At 43.7% G+C, this 13,504-nt stretch overlaps 1 protein-coding gene across 1 annotated transcript in view; it reads right to left on the minus strand.

The window, feature by feature from the left end:
* The window catches only part of WDFY2 (WD repeat and FYVE domain containing 2), a 60,502-nt gene extending 49,507 nt beyond the window's left edge, over window positions 1-10,995 (minus strand). Inside the window, exon 1 of the mRNA XM_053971708.1 lies at window positions 10,766-10,995. Coding sequence (XP_053827683.1) covers window positions 10,766-10,902 — 137 coding nt within the window. The 5' untranslated portion in view covers window positions 10,903-10,995. The remainder of the gene's footprint in view (window positions 1-10,765) is intronic.
* Between the last annotated feature and the right edge of the window lie 2,509 nt (window positions 10,996-13,504).

Consider the following 13,504-nt stretch of genomic DNA (forward strand, 5'->3'; position numbering starts at 1 on the left):
TTTTAAAGAATTTGACTCCTAAGACCATGTAAAAATGTCTGTTCATGTCAAAAAAAGGCAGGTGAACACAAGTTCAGTTTTAGAGCACAGGAAAGACCACGGGAAACAACAACCAAGGCACACCAAGCCGTTGGTTAGGTTTAGCCATGCTTCCTGCCCATGACCTCAATAATTGTAATCCTTGGGCCATCCATTCAGGTGTGTTCACACCTCATAAAAACCAGACAACAACGTTCGTGCCTGCTTCCTTGAAGAAGAGGTTTTAGGTCATCAGGTGTTTAGAAGAATGAATATAAGCTGTGATCAAAAGGGTGCTGCGAATGAAACTAGTTGGAGATGACAACTCCTTAGCCTGGTTTTCTGGTCACAAAAAATTATTAAGGAAATCCTCACCAGGCTTCTCTCTCATCTACTAAAGAAGGAAGGAAGGAGGGAAAGAAGGAGCAAAGCATCTGAAATCACAGAGAAGCTTTCAGAATTCAGATGAAAGTCATGCATTTTTCAACCACTACAGCATGTAATTTTTTTTTAAACAATCAGTACATTCATAGCTCCCTTTTCCTACTGCTTTCTCTGGTATACAATATGGGCTAGCGACAGTATTTGTGGAAAAACTTATTGCTGGAAACCGAAGGACCGTGACCAACAGCATTCACAGCATTTTTTATTTAACAAAAATACCTTTACTTTTCATCTTCCACTCCAAAATCAACACTTTGGAATCTGAATTAGCGGTACAAGCTACTGAGGGATTTCCTCCTTTCCCCTTGGTCTTGTGCTCCCCGACCATATTAGCAACCATAAAGAGTGTGCAAAGGGGAAGATGAAATGCCAAACAACAGAGGTCTCAAATGTACCCCCAGAGCAAAGCCTGCAGCCAGGCAGCCTGTGGTAATTCTTCCTGCAGAACAGCTGAGAGATCTCTGCAACAGCCCATCCCAACACCGCTCCTCACCTGCTGGTGCTTCATAACTCAGACTGCCATGGTACTCCAAGCACCATAGCAAGCTCTCTGAAATTGTATGTGCTCTGACCTTTTGGCTACAAATGAACTTGGCAACAACAGGGATCAAAGTTTGAAGCTGGAAGTGTTTGTATAGGTCTGTCCCTGCTGGAAATCTGGCAGGATCATTTATCAGTTGATATTTTCAAAGCATGATGATGGATTAATTTATTCCCACTCATTTACTGTCAGTTGAAGAAATTACCAAGAAGAGATCAGTTTATGAAGTCTGATTCATTTCCTGAAGGGAAGAGACTGAATTCTTTGGAAATGGATTAGTGCCTATACATTGTGTAACCAACCCCTGTATGTAACACATAATGCCAAGTGTAGTGGTCTACCACCCACTGCAGCTGATAATCTTACACGAGCTGCTTTCCCTGCTTGCTCCTGCCTGAGGGAATCCAGCATAGGTCCATTCTTAGCTGCCAATGCCAGCTCACGCAGTCTCAAAAACTTCAGATGTAACAGAACTTAGAAAATTTGAGGTAATATCAGACAGCACTAAAAGTCTCAGCTGCTAAGGCAGCACACATGACAGTCCAGGCAAGGCTTTGGTAGACCCAAAATACTCTTTTTGGGCTGAATTATGGTTGTTCTGATGGAATGGGACATAGGTCTCAGTAGAACAGAATAAAACACGTCACTTGACTGCTGCAAAAAGTATTAACTTCTTAATTTCCATAATTAAATTATATCAGGGGCCAATAAAGTCAAAGGTGTCAATTTGGATTTGACAGATACATTACCTCTTCACCCTCTGCCCTCAGCACAATTAACGTTGAGACTGCTTTAGTCCTCTTTTCCCCATGTTAGTACTACCACACTGCCCTACTTAGATCTCTAGTTTTTATCAGTATTTGTTTCTGCCTATGCTAAAGTAAATTGTTCCCATGGCAGATGAAAAGCATAGAGAACATTTATCTCTAGCACACAAACACAAGACTATTGAGCAAAGACCCTTTCACCTCCCATTAAGCTCCTGGCCAGGAGAAAGCAGGCTATGCTGAGGCTTGATCAAGTGTCACAGGAGTCTGAAGCAATGGGACCAACATGACAAGAACAGGCACAAGGATATCATGCCTGATGCTGGAGAACAGCACAGGCATGACCTTTCCTGCTGGACTTCCAGTAACTGCAGAAGGGCAATCATCCTTTGACAACTGCTTATTGTTGGTGGAGCTGCTGAAAAAGTTGAGTGAAGACAAGACATGATTCCTAAATTCAGACAAGACATGTAGAGGATCTCCACTGCCATCAAAACGCCGCAGCTGCCTTTAGCCAACCCTGCAGCAAAAGCTAGGCTGGACCACAGGCCACTTGCCATAAGAGCTGAAAAAATCTCCTTGGAAATCCTACTTTTATTCTATCTGACAGAACGCGCATGCTGCTGCAAAACATGAAGCCTTTGAAATGTCAATTTGAACTGCAGATTGGATGACTCCACAGCTCACATTTGCTCTAGCAAAACACAGAGCTGAGAGGAAAGGCCGAGTTTCTCTGTATTGGATGGGAAAAAGGAATGGGGTATGGGAATGAGAAGATAATGATTAATAACACTTAGGATCAAGAAGAAAATTATAAAGTAAGGATAATTTGGTTCATAAGCAAAATGAGTGCAAACTTTAAGGCCCCAAAGTGTTCCACAAAGCAGATGCACCTCCTGCTTAAGAATACAATTAAAGCTTTATTTGCTATTATAAGTGAATTTGAAGCCAAAGGTAAATTTACCACATTCGCACTCACTGCTAGAGGTGCAAAATCTCATTATCTCTCACGTTCTCAACATGGGCAAGGATCTTCTCTCCATATCCCTTCAAGACAAAGCACTGTACTTGTACACTGAATCCAGATAATTCAACCTGATGGCAAAATAGGCCACTTCACATTAGGACAGCCTTTTCTCAGATTTCTCTCCACAGGACTCCACTCCTAAGGAAACCATGATTACATTCCTGTAAAGGTCAAAAGCATTGCTTTCTGGGGCTGATCGATCACTACTGTTATTGTAAAACCTGCTAAGTACATTGATCTTTCACCTCACAGAAGGAGGGAATGGTACAGGGAATGGTACAGGACTTGGGGAATAAAAGACAACATTAGACAAAACTTTGCAGTAAACTTGGCAGCAGAACAGCAGTGCTTTCTACCCAGAACTGTGCTTTGGCATCGCCTTCGATTCAGTGCTCCAAACCTTAAGAGTTCCCTGGAAAACTTAATTTAAGTGGTGAATACACATGATGTGACAAGCAAAGCCCATATGTTCAAAGTCTGGCCAAGGTTAGTTACACAATGCTACTTCCTGCAGCCTGACTAAGAGAAAAATTGAAACACCACATTTTTTAGCCCAGCCTCCACAACTGTTCTCCCTCTCATGAGAATGAAGGCAGTATTTTGTCCATCTCAAATTTTGGCACAGTCTAATTTGTAAAATGTATTATTTGTTTTCTGATAGGCCAGTATCAATTTTGGCCATTATTTATGTGCAGTTTCAAGCCATCAGGCATGCAGACTGTGACATATAAAGAACCCCAAGAGATGCACGTGGCTTTGTGATTATGTAAAGGTCCCTGCCTGGAGGGTTGTCTGGTAAACTTGCCCTCTCCTGCTTCTTCTTTCACAAAACTCTCCCTCTCCTTCTCCAGGCTTGCTCCAGCCACTCATCCAAACTGCTTGCAAGGGTACCTTAAATCCTGTGTGGATGTTTGTTTTACAGTTTTCCCATTTACATCATTTCTTTACCTCACAAAAGTATAAAGAAGGAAGTTTCATTTTCTCTTTCCTAAAATGCCCCATATAGAAAAAGGCTCTGCTAAACAGGATGCACCCTGCTGTGCATCCTCAATACTCCATGGCTGCTGCTCCTATTCCCTCCCATGGTGCCCAATCCCATCCTGCCACATCCAGCAGTGCATGGCTGCATCCATCACTCCTCACACTGTATGCAGAAGGGAAACAGCTGTGTTTTTTCTTGCTTCTGGTCTTGCAACAGACTGCATTATGGACTGCTGCAATTCTTATCAAATCTTTGGGAAAATACATGCAGATACCAGAAGTTTTATACAAATCCGCTCGTATTTGGGCAGAGTGTGATGAAGCAAAAAGAGCAAAGCAGTGTTTTTAGGTAAATAATCCTTCAGTGTCTGAGAGGTTACAGTGCACAGAAGACAGTGATGCACAGAAGACACTTGTACAAAAGCCAGTTGCTCCCCTTAGGGCATTGCTCATCATTTAAGTAGCTTTTAGAGCTCCTGAGCTCAGAAGCAGCAATGCAGTACCTGCATTATGCCCTCCTATTCTCTCCTTTCCATTTGATCTCTGAGCTGCCAAGTATTTTCTGACTTCTCTCAGGGCTGTTACAAACACCATTTTACAAAACTTGTGCCACTTTTGAGCAATTCTCTTCCATGCAGTATCACACAGCTAAAAGATCTTGCTGGGAAATCTATGCACAGATCAGCATTGGCAGATGCCATGGAGGCACCAGCGCAGCTGGAGAGAGGGAAAAAAAAGAGGCTGTCTCTGTAAACAAAATACTGTAAAGTAGCTCAAACAAGCTACTGACATATTTCTATTATGCTACAGTGGTCACATGCTATTTGAGACCTTCAGTGTGCTAAGTGACCCACAATGAAAGGTCAGCCTTACTTAAATAGCTCAAGTAGCTTCAAAACTGTTGCAATTCCTTTAGTTTAAGGTATTTCAGCCATTTGGTGTTGCAGCATCACTGCCTCCTCTAGACATCTTTATCTTGAAGAGAAAAACCAACAAGTTTCCTGCAACAGTGCATTTTTAGTTATATGCCATCTCTGGACTGCATGGACTCCATAACTGGTATTTGTTTTTCTTCCAGGGTCCACAGGCCACACACAGAGGTGGCATTGTGCAGTCCCCTCTTGGCGAGAAGCACTGTTCAGCTGCAGAACTGAGAGACTGCAGGGGAAGGTCACCAAGCCTGACAGATAGGAGACACTGATGAGAGATCCAGTCTCTGTGTAAACAGATGCCAGGGAAATTAAGATGGGATCGGGGAAGACAAGCAGAAAAATGAGAACTGGTTAATACGGGAAGCAGATGCATCATCCCAAAACTTGCTGATACTCAAGAACACTGTTAGGCTACCTGAAGGAAAAAAGGTGTATTAAGCAGCTCTTCTTATTCCAAATAAAGCTTCTAAGATAAGACATATTCACCCACATCTTTTATAGAAGGAATAATCTCTAAAACAGAGAGGGGAGTAAAAGCCATTGCATCTCTAACTTGAAATGCTCAAGCATCTAAGGTTCCAGTCTATCATGCTGCCCAACTGTGCTGCTGAAGCTGGGTCTGTACAAGCTGTGGTCCAAGTCACATCAGAGCACAGTTTTGCAGCTGTTGTCTTGCAGTTAAGACATGAACTTTGTCGCACGGGCCCTTAGCTCAGTATGACAGGCAATGCAACTGAAGGAGTTTCATCAATCTGTGCACTGACCTACATGAGCTAGTAGTTTCAGGACAGCTCAGATCAGAGAGATGAGACTAAATACTTGTGCTTTAAATCTTTAACTGACACGCAGGAGGAGATCCACAAGCTCGGACAAACTTCAAGAAGTGGTGTTAGAAAGTGGCACAGAGGGTTCAAAAAGTACAACATTGCAAGGTCTCCCACAAGTTAATAAGTGGAGTTTATCACTCCCAACAAGCACTCAGCAAGACATTTTGTGTGCTAATCTCAGATTTTGGCATCTCAACAGGATACATGTTAGTCAAATCCGGAACAAGTACTTTTCAACATCTGCAACAATGTCTGTTTCCAAGTTCTTTTGGACCTCCTGTCTTCTCTCTTAAGCCTCTTGCCAGCATCCGCTTCTTCTTTGCAAACAGCCAGCACTAACCTCCACCCTGACCTTTATTCCAAACACACACTCATCGAATTACGACATATCTAAAAAATTCAGTTTAAAAACACACACACACAAAAAAAAGAACAACAAAATTGCATCTACAGCACTTGGTCTCTTCAATTCCTATCAACAATTTTATTGGTGACTGATGTTTTTATCAAAATTTAAAAAACCTCCAGGCAGGAACAAGTCCTTTTACACTTGTGAAGACCATCCACACCTTCTGCCCTGCTTGAGCTACTGCTCATGCTGCAATCACCTGGGTGTGAAACTTACAGGCTTAGACTGATAAACATACACAGCATCAAAATCAGTTCTCACAGCACCTGCTGTGAACCAACAGCCACACACAAGGCAGAGCAATCATCAGTGATGTAACCCTGTGCTCAGATAAGAATTACAGACCTGAAGAGCAACCACACTGCAATCACTTTCTACTACTCCACCACAGGAGAAAGGAAACTCAGTTCACCAAGGGTCTGCTGTTCCTTGCACCCTGCTTGAATACAGCACTGTGTGAAGAATCCCACCTTTCCATTAGAGCTTTTTCACAGGCATGAACTATGATACTGTATGCTCAGTGTTCTGGATCTGGACAGGAAAGCCACAAGGAAAAAAAAGATTGCTTTTGATATACTTAAGGGTGGAAAGATCACAGTTCTCCATTAGAAGTCATGTCACCACAAAGCCAAAGACAACTCCCACATTTCTTGTCACATATGCATATTCCCATTCCTAGTGCACTGTTAGTTTAGCAAAAAGATTTTCATTTACACAAGATGGACATTAAGTTGTCATGCCCCCTAAAAAACCTGCTCATTAGCACACCCAGAACACAAGCCTTGGACAACATCCTAAGTGCACATCTGTATTTAAAATCCTCAAACTGTAAACCAAACCTATCAATACAAGCTCTACACAGTTTTCTCTATGTGAGATGAAGACACTAATAAGATAAGCAATCTGGGCTCACTGTTTATACAGTGATCTATATGAAGAAGCTGAGACAACTGAGAAGTAATGGAGAAGACAAAGTTCTCTACTTCCTTAATACAAAAAAATAAAATAAAAAACCAGTGGGATAAAGGGATACATATTTTTCTCCTAGATCTTGTCACCAAGAGACTAGAATACTCATTTTTTAAAATAAAAGGATTTTGACAATTTTCAGTTGACTGTGAAAACTTTTACTTCTTGTGAATAGTTCAAGAACAGTTCTTGACTGCAACACCTACATTTAGAAGGTCTGTGGCATGGAAGTGAGCACAGAACTCTGACCCACAAGAGGGCACAGACCAGAGTTCGTAATTACCAGGAAAGCTGTTTACACCAGCCTCTGTGAAAGTTTTCCTCACTCACAATCCAGCTAGGTGTAAAAAGAGGGCTATTGGCAAAGTGCAGGTTCACCACGATGACACTCAGCCCCTCCTGCCAGTCTCGCACGGTGACATATGATCAGTACATGGGTGACACACGATCAGCACATCGGAGGCCCAGCTGAATTGGCACTCACAGCACTGGCAGGCCCTTGAGAAACACACGAGTGTGCCAGCACTGAGCAGAACTGCTTGCACTGAAAGCTGGGTGAGTCAGTGCACTTGTCCCACCGTATCTCATGCTCAGGTAAGATTAATGACACTAAATCCTCTCTGGAGCACAGAGTTAGATATGTCTGAACTTGACATGCCAGTGACCTACTTTTCAGACATGCCCAACACCCACGTCTCCCTCTGAAGGCAACAAAAGACAAGGATGCTTTGCAATTTTGAAAAGGTAGTGCAAGCTTTTAATACTGAGGAAGCTGATGACAGCTTAGGATCAGCTGTGCACATTAGGAGAATCCCCCTCTAGCTTCACATGAGCATACACTGCTATGGATCACTCAAGACTCTACATGTTTGGCTATATATGTCTGTTGATTCCATGTGTTTGCTGGCAGGGAAAGAGCATGGATGAAAGCTAGTAACTTCTTAGAGTCATCCTGCATTAGATTTATACATTCCTGGATATCAAAATTTGCCACTATTTTAACTCTCACCTGTCTAGACAGGTGCATCCTTTTTCTTAGAAAAAAAAAACCATAAAATATCTTATCCCTCCAATGCATGCCAGCTGTACTGTAGATACAGGCTCAGTCTATTTTGCCCAGATATAGAATTAGAAAACCCACCAAGGTTAGGACACAATGAACATCGCTCAATTATCACAAGTGACCAGGATTCAGAAGAGAAAAATCTATGGGCATCACCTGTACAAATGACACATACTAAAAAGGAACCCCAACCCTGTTGGATATACAAAGTTTTGAGAATCTCGTTAAATATGTAAACACGCTTTGCCTCCCCCCTCCGCCCCGATTCCTTCTTTCCCCCTACTTTGTCTTTCTTTATGAGGAATACCCACACTCCCTATTATTACATGGTTTTCATTTCATTTCTTAAAATATATGCATGTATGTGCTACAAACATGCAGAGCTATATAATCCATGACTAGGTCTGCAAGCTGCAGCTAAAGCCACTTTTATGTCTTTTAAAACCAGATAACACCACTAGTGCCATACAAAATTGGGACCAGAGACCAAGCTAGCTCCTGCTTTTAAAGGTTTAGGTGTATAGAGCCACATCATGCAGCAAAGAAAACCTTTAAAGTGGCACCTGGCTGTTGCACATGCAAAGACTACCAACAGCTTCAATAATGATGTGTTCAGCCATTCACCAGCAAAACAATTCCTCCTTCACGTACAGAAGATGTCCCAGCCTGAAGCAATTGCTGGAGATGGCAATTCCAGATGAAGTTCTCTGCAGCTGTTTCAGAATATTTTCCTCACATGAGCAGTGCATATTACAGGGAAATGTGGACAAAACTCACTTATTTGGTTAACAAGTAAAAGGACAGATAACATCTCTATAACGATCCTTAACAGATTCCAGGAAGCTCTAAAAGCCCTCCACATTCCATGGCCATTAAACAACAACACACTGACAGGAGAAGGCAGGTCCAAACAGGAAAAGTTGCCACAAGGATCTGCAGAAGCCTAATCATAATACAAGGGTATTGAAAGTCTGACAAATTATGCTTTCACCCCAGGTAGCCTAAAACTTGCACGCTAGACTCCCAACCTCCTATTCCTTCCAAGTCAGTTTTAGACTCTTAACCTTTTAATTACAATAAAAATGCTAATGCAAGCAGAAAATGAAAGACCCATCAATCAACATCTTCATACCTAAAGAAATAAAAGTCAGGATCATAGCTTGTAGCATGTCAAAGATGCTGCAAACAAATCCCGCAAGCAGGCACATTACCTGGTCAATTTCTTTAAACAGAAATAGCCTGGAAACCTCCAGACTTTCCTAGTGTGAAACACCTGTCTTCTTCTTCACTGCTAGTTTCTTGAAGCTGACATCTCAGTTACTGGTGAAAATAAAGATGTCTCATCAATCCCCTTCCCTACACAGAAAAATCAACCTGGAGCATCAAACTCTCATCAACAACTAAAGTTACGTATTTTTGCTAGAGTGAGGGAAGATGCAGAGATTGACAGAGACATCTATATGAGAGGAAATAAATTTCATTAATACCTTCTTACAGGTAAAAAGAATTGGCTAAGCAAGCCTAACAAGCTACAATGAACCAACACAAGCTCAAGCTTTATTCAACAAAACTTTAAATACATTAAAAATGTGAAGACAATAAAATTGTGAGAATATAAACAATACAAAACTCTACTTAAAGTTCCTTTGACCGCACACTTGCTTTAAGTAGCTCAGCTCCTCTTGCTAGCAGGCATGAGAGTTCACTTGGAGACCTCAGCTTAGGTGAACTTAAATGATCTTAAATTTGCACATATTTGACAGCTGAAAACTAAGTCACAGTGAGGACAAAGATGAAAGAAAATACTGTCAGTTTTTCAGAAAGTCTGCAGAGACATAAAAGCAGACACTCAACAGAACAGGCAACCATGAGAAACAGTCCATCCAAATACCCGCGAGTATCAAAACATATTAACATGCTGGTCAACAACATGTGTCTCTCAATCTTAGGACACAGGTTACACAGTACACCTGAGCTGCAGAGAAACCCTGCCTAAAATAACTATTTATGGACACTGCAAGAAAAATAAGCACTTATTTTGAAATAAAAGATTTTCAAGATAGAATTTTGAAGCTCGAGCTGCAGGGTTGAATCAAGTTTGAGCTCTTTCAGAAGAGACAGAGTTGCCCCTGGGCAGCCTCAGTCCCTGCGAAGTCCTGCTAAAGGGCCTGAAAGCATTCTCCTCCTTGGCAGCTTTTCAACACGGGATTTAACTCCGAGATCTTATCACTGATACACGGTATTTTTAAACAATTACCAAGAAACGTTTGGAGAGGGGAAACGGGAACCAAAACTACTGTTTCAACCAGTGCCACCACAATCTTTAGGCAAGGTCAAAGATCTCCAAAGACTCCCCGGCAATCCTCGTGATGAAGGGGATTTCAAATCCCATTTTACCCACGCTAAGAAAAGTCACTCAAGTCCTGCAAGTTTCAGCGGCGCTCCAGCCCGGTCACTGTCCTGACCCACACAGTGGTGGAGGAGGAGTGCGACACTACGCTGGAGACCCCTGTGTCTGCCTAAAGCCATGTCCCCATGTTGGACCACCGCCACCTTGACGCTTGCCTGGACTCTGGGTGGTGGAGTCTCCAGTCGCACCGGGATGCTGGTGGTCTGCCTCCACCATCCCTCGCCGGCGGGACCCACCACCTCTCGGTGGTGCTGGCGATGGGGCACCACCACCCAGGACCCCGCAACGCGCGCCCAGCACTGCCACCATCACCCGCAGCAGTGGTGGGAGGTGACAGACCACCGCCGCGGCCCCGCTGAACGCCCGCTCCCCCCTACCTGTCTTCGGAGACGCTGATGACCCCGTCCTCCTTGGGCACTATCGCTGCCATGTTCACCACCTCCTGCGAGCCCTCCACTTTGTTGAGCAGGAGGGGCTTGCGAGTCAGCGCCTTGGGCTGGGGCTCCGCCGCCATGGGGCCGGCGGGCACCGCCGCTGCCGCCGGAGGAGGCTACGACCGGGGGAGGGAGGGAGGCGGCCCGCACTGCCGAGGCGGAGGAGGGACTTGCCGGAGCCGGGCGCTCCCGGGGAAGCAGGGACAGCGCGGCGGCGGCGGCACCGCCCCCGAGCGGGCAGGGCTGGGCCGGGCCGGGCGGGGCGGGGCGCGGTGCTCGAAGGGGCGGGAAATGGCGGCCGCCCGCCGCCATCTCGCAGAGCGGGGCTGTGGAGCCGCGCCTTCGCGAAGGGAAACCTGCGGTCCGGTGGAGGTGTGAGCGCACCTCTCCTGCCAGGACTGCCCTCCCTCCCAGCGCCGCGGGCTCGGCCCAGGGGCAGCCCGGGGAGCGTGTCCCTCTCCGTCCCCTGCCCGGTGTTACGGACTGTCGGCACGGTACGGCTCCGCGCGGTCTGTCCCACACTGCTGTGGCCGCCGGGCGAAAAAAAACCCCAACGCGAGTAAAGGTTAAACAAAATGTTGCGCGAAAGTATCTGCATCACTCTGTTTACATTTTCCTATCTTAGTTTTTCCTGGGACTGAAGGTAAACATGGGATTTCTGCTGCTGCATTAGACAGGGACGCTGGCAGGCAGGGCTACGCCGCGTCGCCAGCAGAAATTCTCTTTCAGAAAGCTTGTTCCTAAGGGAAACGCAGCAGACTTCCAGCAGCTCGTTTTCATCAAGCGCCTTCTTTTCACTCGCTTTTCCTGACAGATTCATTGAGCTCCAAGAAAGATCACTTGCCCAAATCTCTGTGCTGAAACCAGTGAAAAGGCAGCTTCCTCCCGAGGCATATGCCAAACTTTCCTAATCTGTCTTGAAACATTCTGGAAAATCATGCTCAGTGTTTGAGCTGCTGTCCGACATTCTGACATTGCAGAAGTTGTCAGCAGATTGGAAAGTGCTATTTCAGCTGCAACTTTAAATTTACCCACACTAAGCCAAACGAACTGCGGTTTTCCTAGGGAGAGAAAAAAAAAAAAAAAAAAAAAAAAAAGAAAAAAAAGTAAAAAAAAAAAAAAAAAAAAGAAAAAAATAGTCATGTATGAAAAAAATCCAAGATCGGGAGATTAAATTTTTTTTCGAGACACACAATAGAATACAGCAGCATCTGCAATAGTACAAATCTTGATTGCCCACTCACACTTCTGTTGCCCATGTAGCAGACAGAGGCAACAGAGGAAAGATAAAGTCAATTCCTTGTGACAGAAATGAAATTTCACCATGTTTAGCAATCTCTTCTCTGCTAAACAAACAAGCAGTGTCTGCAGGACCACAGCAAAACATTTAAGCTTTCTCAACTAAACATGACAGGTCCACAAGTGTACCGTAGAGGGAAAGGTCTGGTCAGCAACAACTGGATTGCAGGAAATCTGTAGAATTTGCAGATTCTACAGAATCTGCAGTCTCAAACTATTTCCCTGAGGATGTGTGATTGGACTAGATAATATTTCTTCCTCATCATTCTTGGAAGGGAGCTACTACTGAAGAGTCAAAGACCCACCGTCTTTGCTGTGGATGATCCTGCAGTCCTAGGCTAGAGCAACAGATAGAAATGCTTCTCTCACTACTTGATTGATGAAGTATGAGGTACTCTCTGAAGACTGATATACTTGTTAATTTTCAGAAAATATCTAAAAATGTCTTTTGAACTGAAATCTGGTAAGGCCTACTGACCTTGCAGTAGTTTGCTCTCAAGATTAGGCATTTTGGGTCACTGCCAGATAAACAGGGGCTGAGCGTATGCTGGAGACAGCAGGCTGCAGGCTCTTGGGAGACCCAGAATCCATTTTCCAAAAAGGCTTTTAAGGAAGAAAGTAGTTGAGAAAATGAGTGTCTTGATAGGCAAAGGTGTGAGTCACAGGACTGGAAGGAGTTGTTTCAGTTGCCTACTGAAACATAACTCTTCCCTATTATCTTGTCTCTCTTATATCCTTAAATAGTTCCAGATCCAACTACTCCTTCAAGGTTTAAGACACTGTTTAGAGGAAAACACTGAAAGGCAGGCATACATTTTGGACTGAAGTGAAATATTAATATGATAAAGTCAAATAAATGCTTTATATAAATAGTTGGTCTTTGGAAATAAGTTCCCTTTGGGGAGAAAGGAAGGAGAAAAAAAAAAAAAAAAAAAAAGACACACAATGCAAGAGAGATTCCAGAATTCCAGTGGCTATTCAAGATAAAATTCTTGAGGGCATTTTTTTAAAGCTTATCTGTAATGGTGATTTCCTCTGCAAGACCAGGAAAGTACTTGAATAATAGAAAGGTGTCCTGAAGTCTAGTACATCATTTTACCAGGTGTGCAAACTTGAGGTCAATGCTCTACTCTTCCTGATGAGATGCGGAAATAGGGTTGAGGAATTATGGCACACAAAAGCAATTTTGCTATGACTGATGGAAGAAAAAGTAATGTATGGAAACCTGGGGAGAGGAGTACCGGAGACAGAAGAAATATAAAGATTTCAAGGTGAGAACCTGGAGCTTCCTTTTGCATTCTCCCCAACAGGCTTAAAGAGTATTGTGATGGTGGAAAAGGCATGGAAACTACCAACAAGACCTGAGTGTTCTCCCAGGTCTGC

This window comes from Vidua macroura, chromosome 2 (genome assembly GCF_024509145.1).
Source record: "Vidua macroura isolate BioBank_ID:100142 chromosome 2, ASM2450914v1, whole genome shotgun sequence".
Classification (NCBI taxonomy): domain Eukaryota; kingdom Metazoa; phylum Chordata; class Aves; order Passeriformes; family Viduidae; genus Vidua; species Vidua macroura.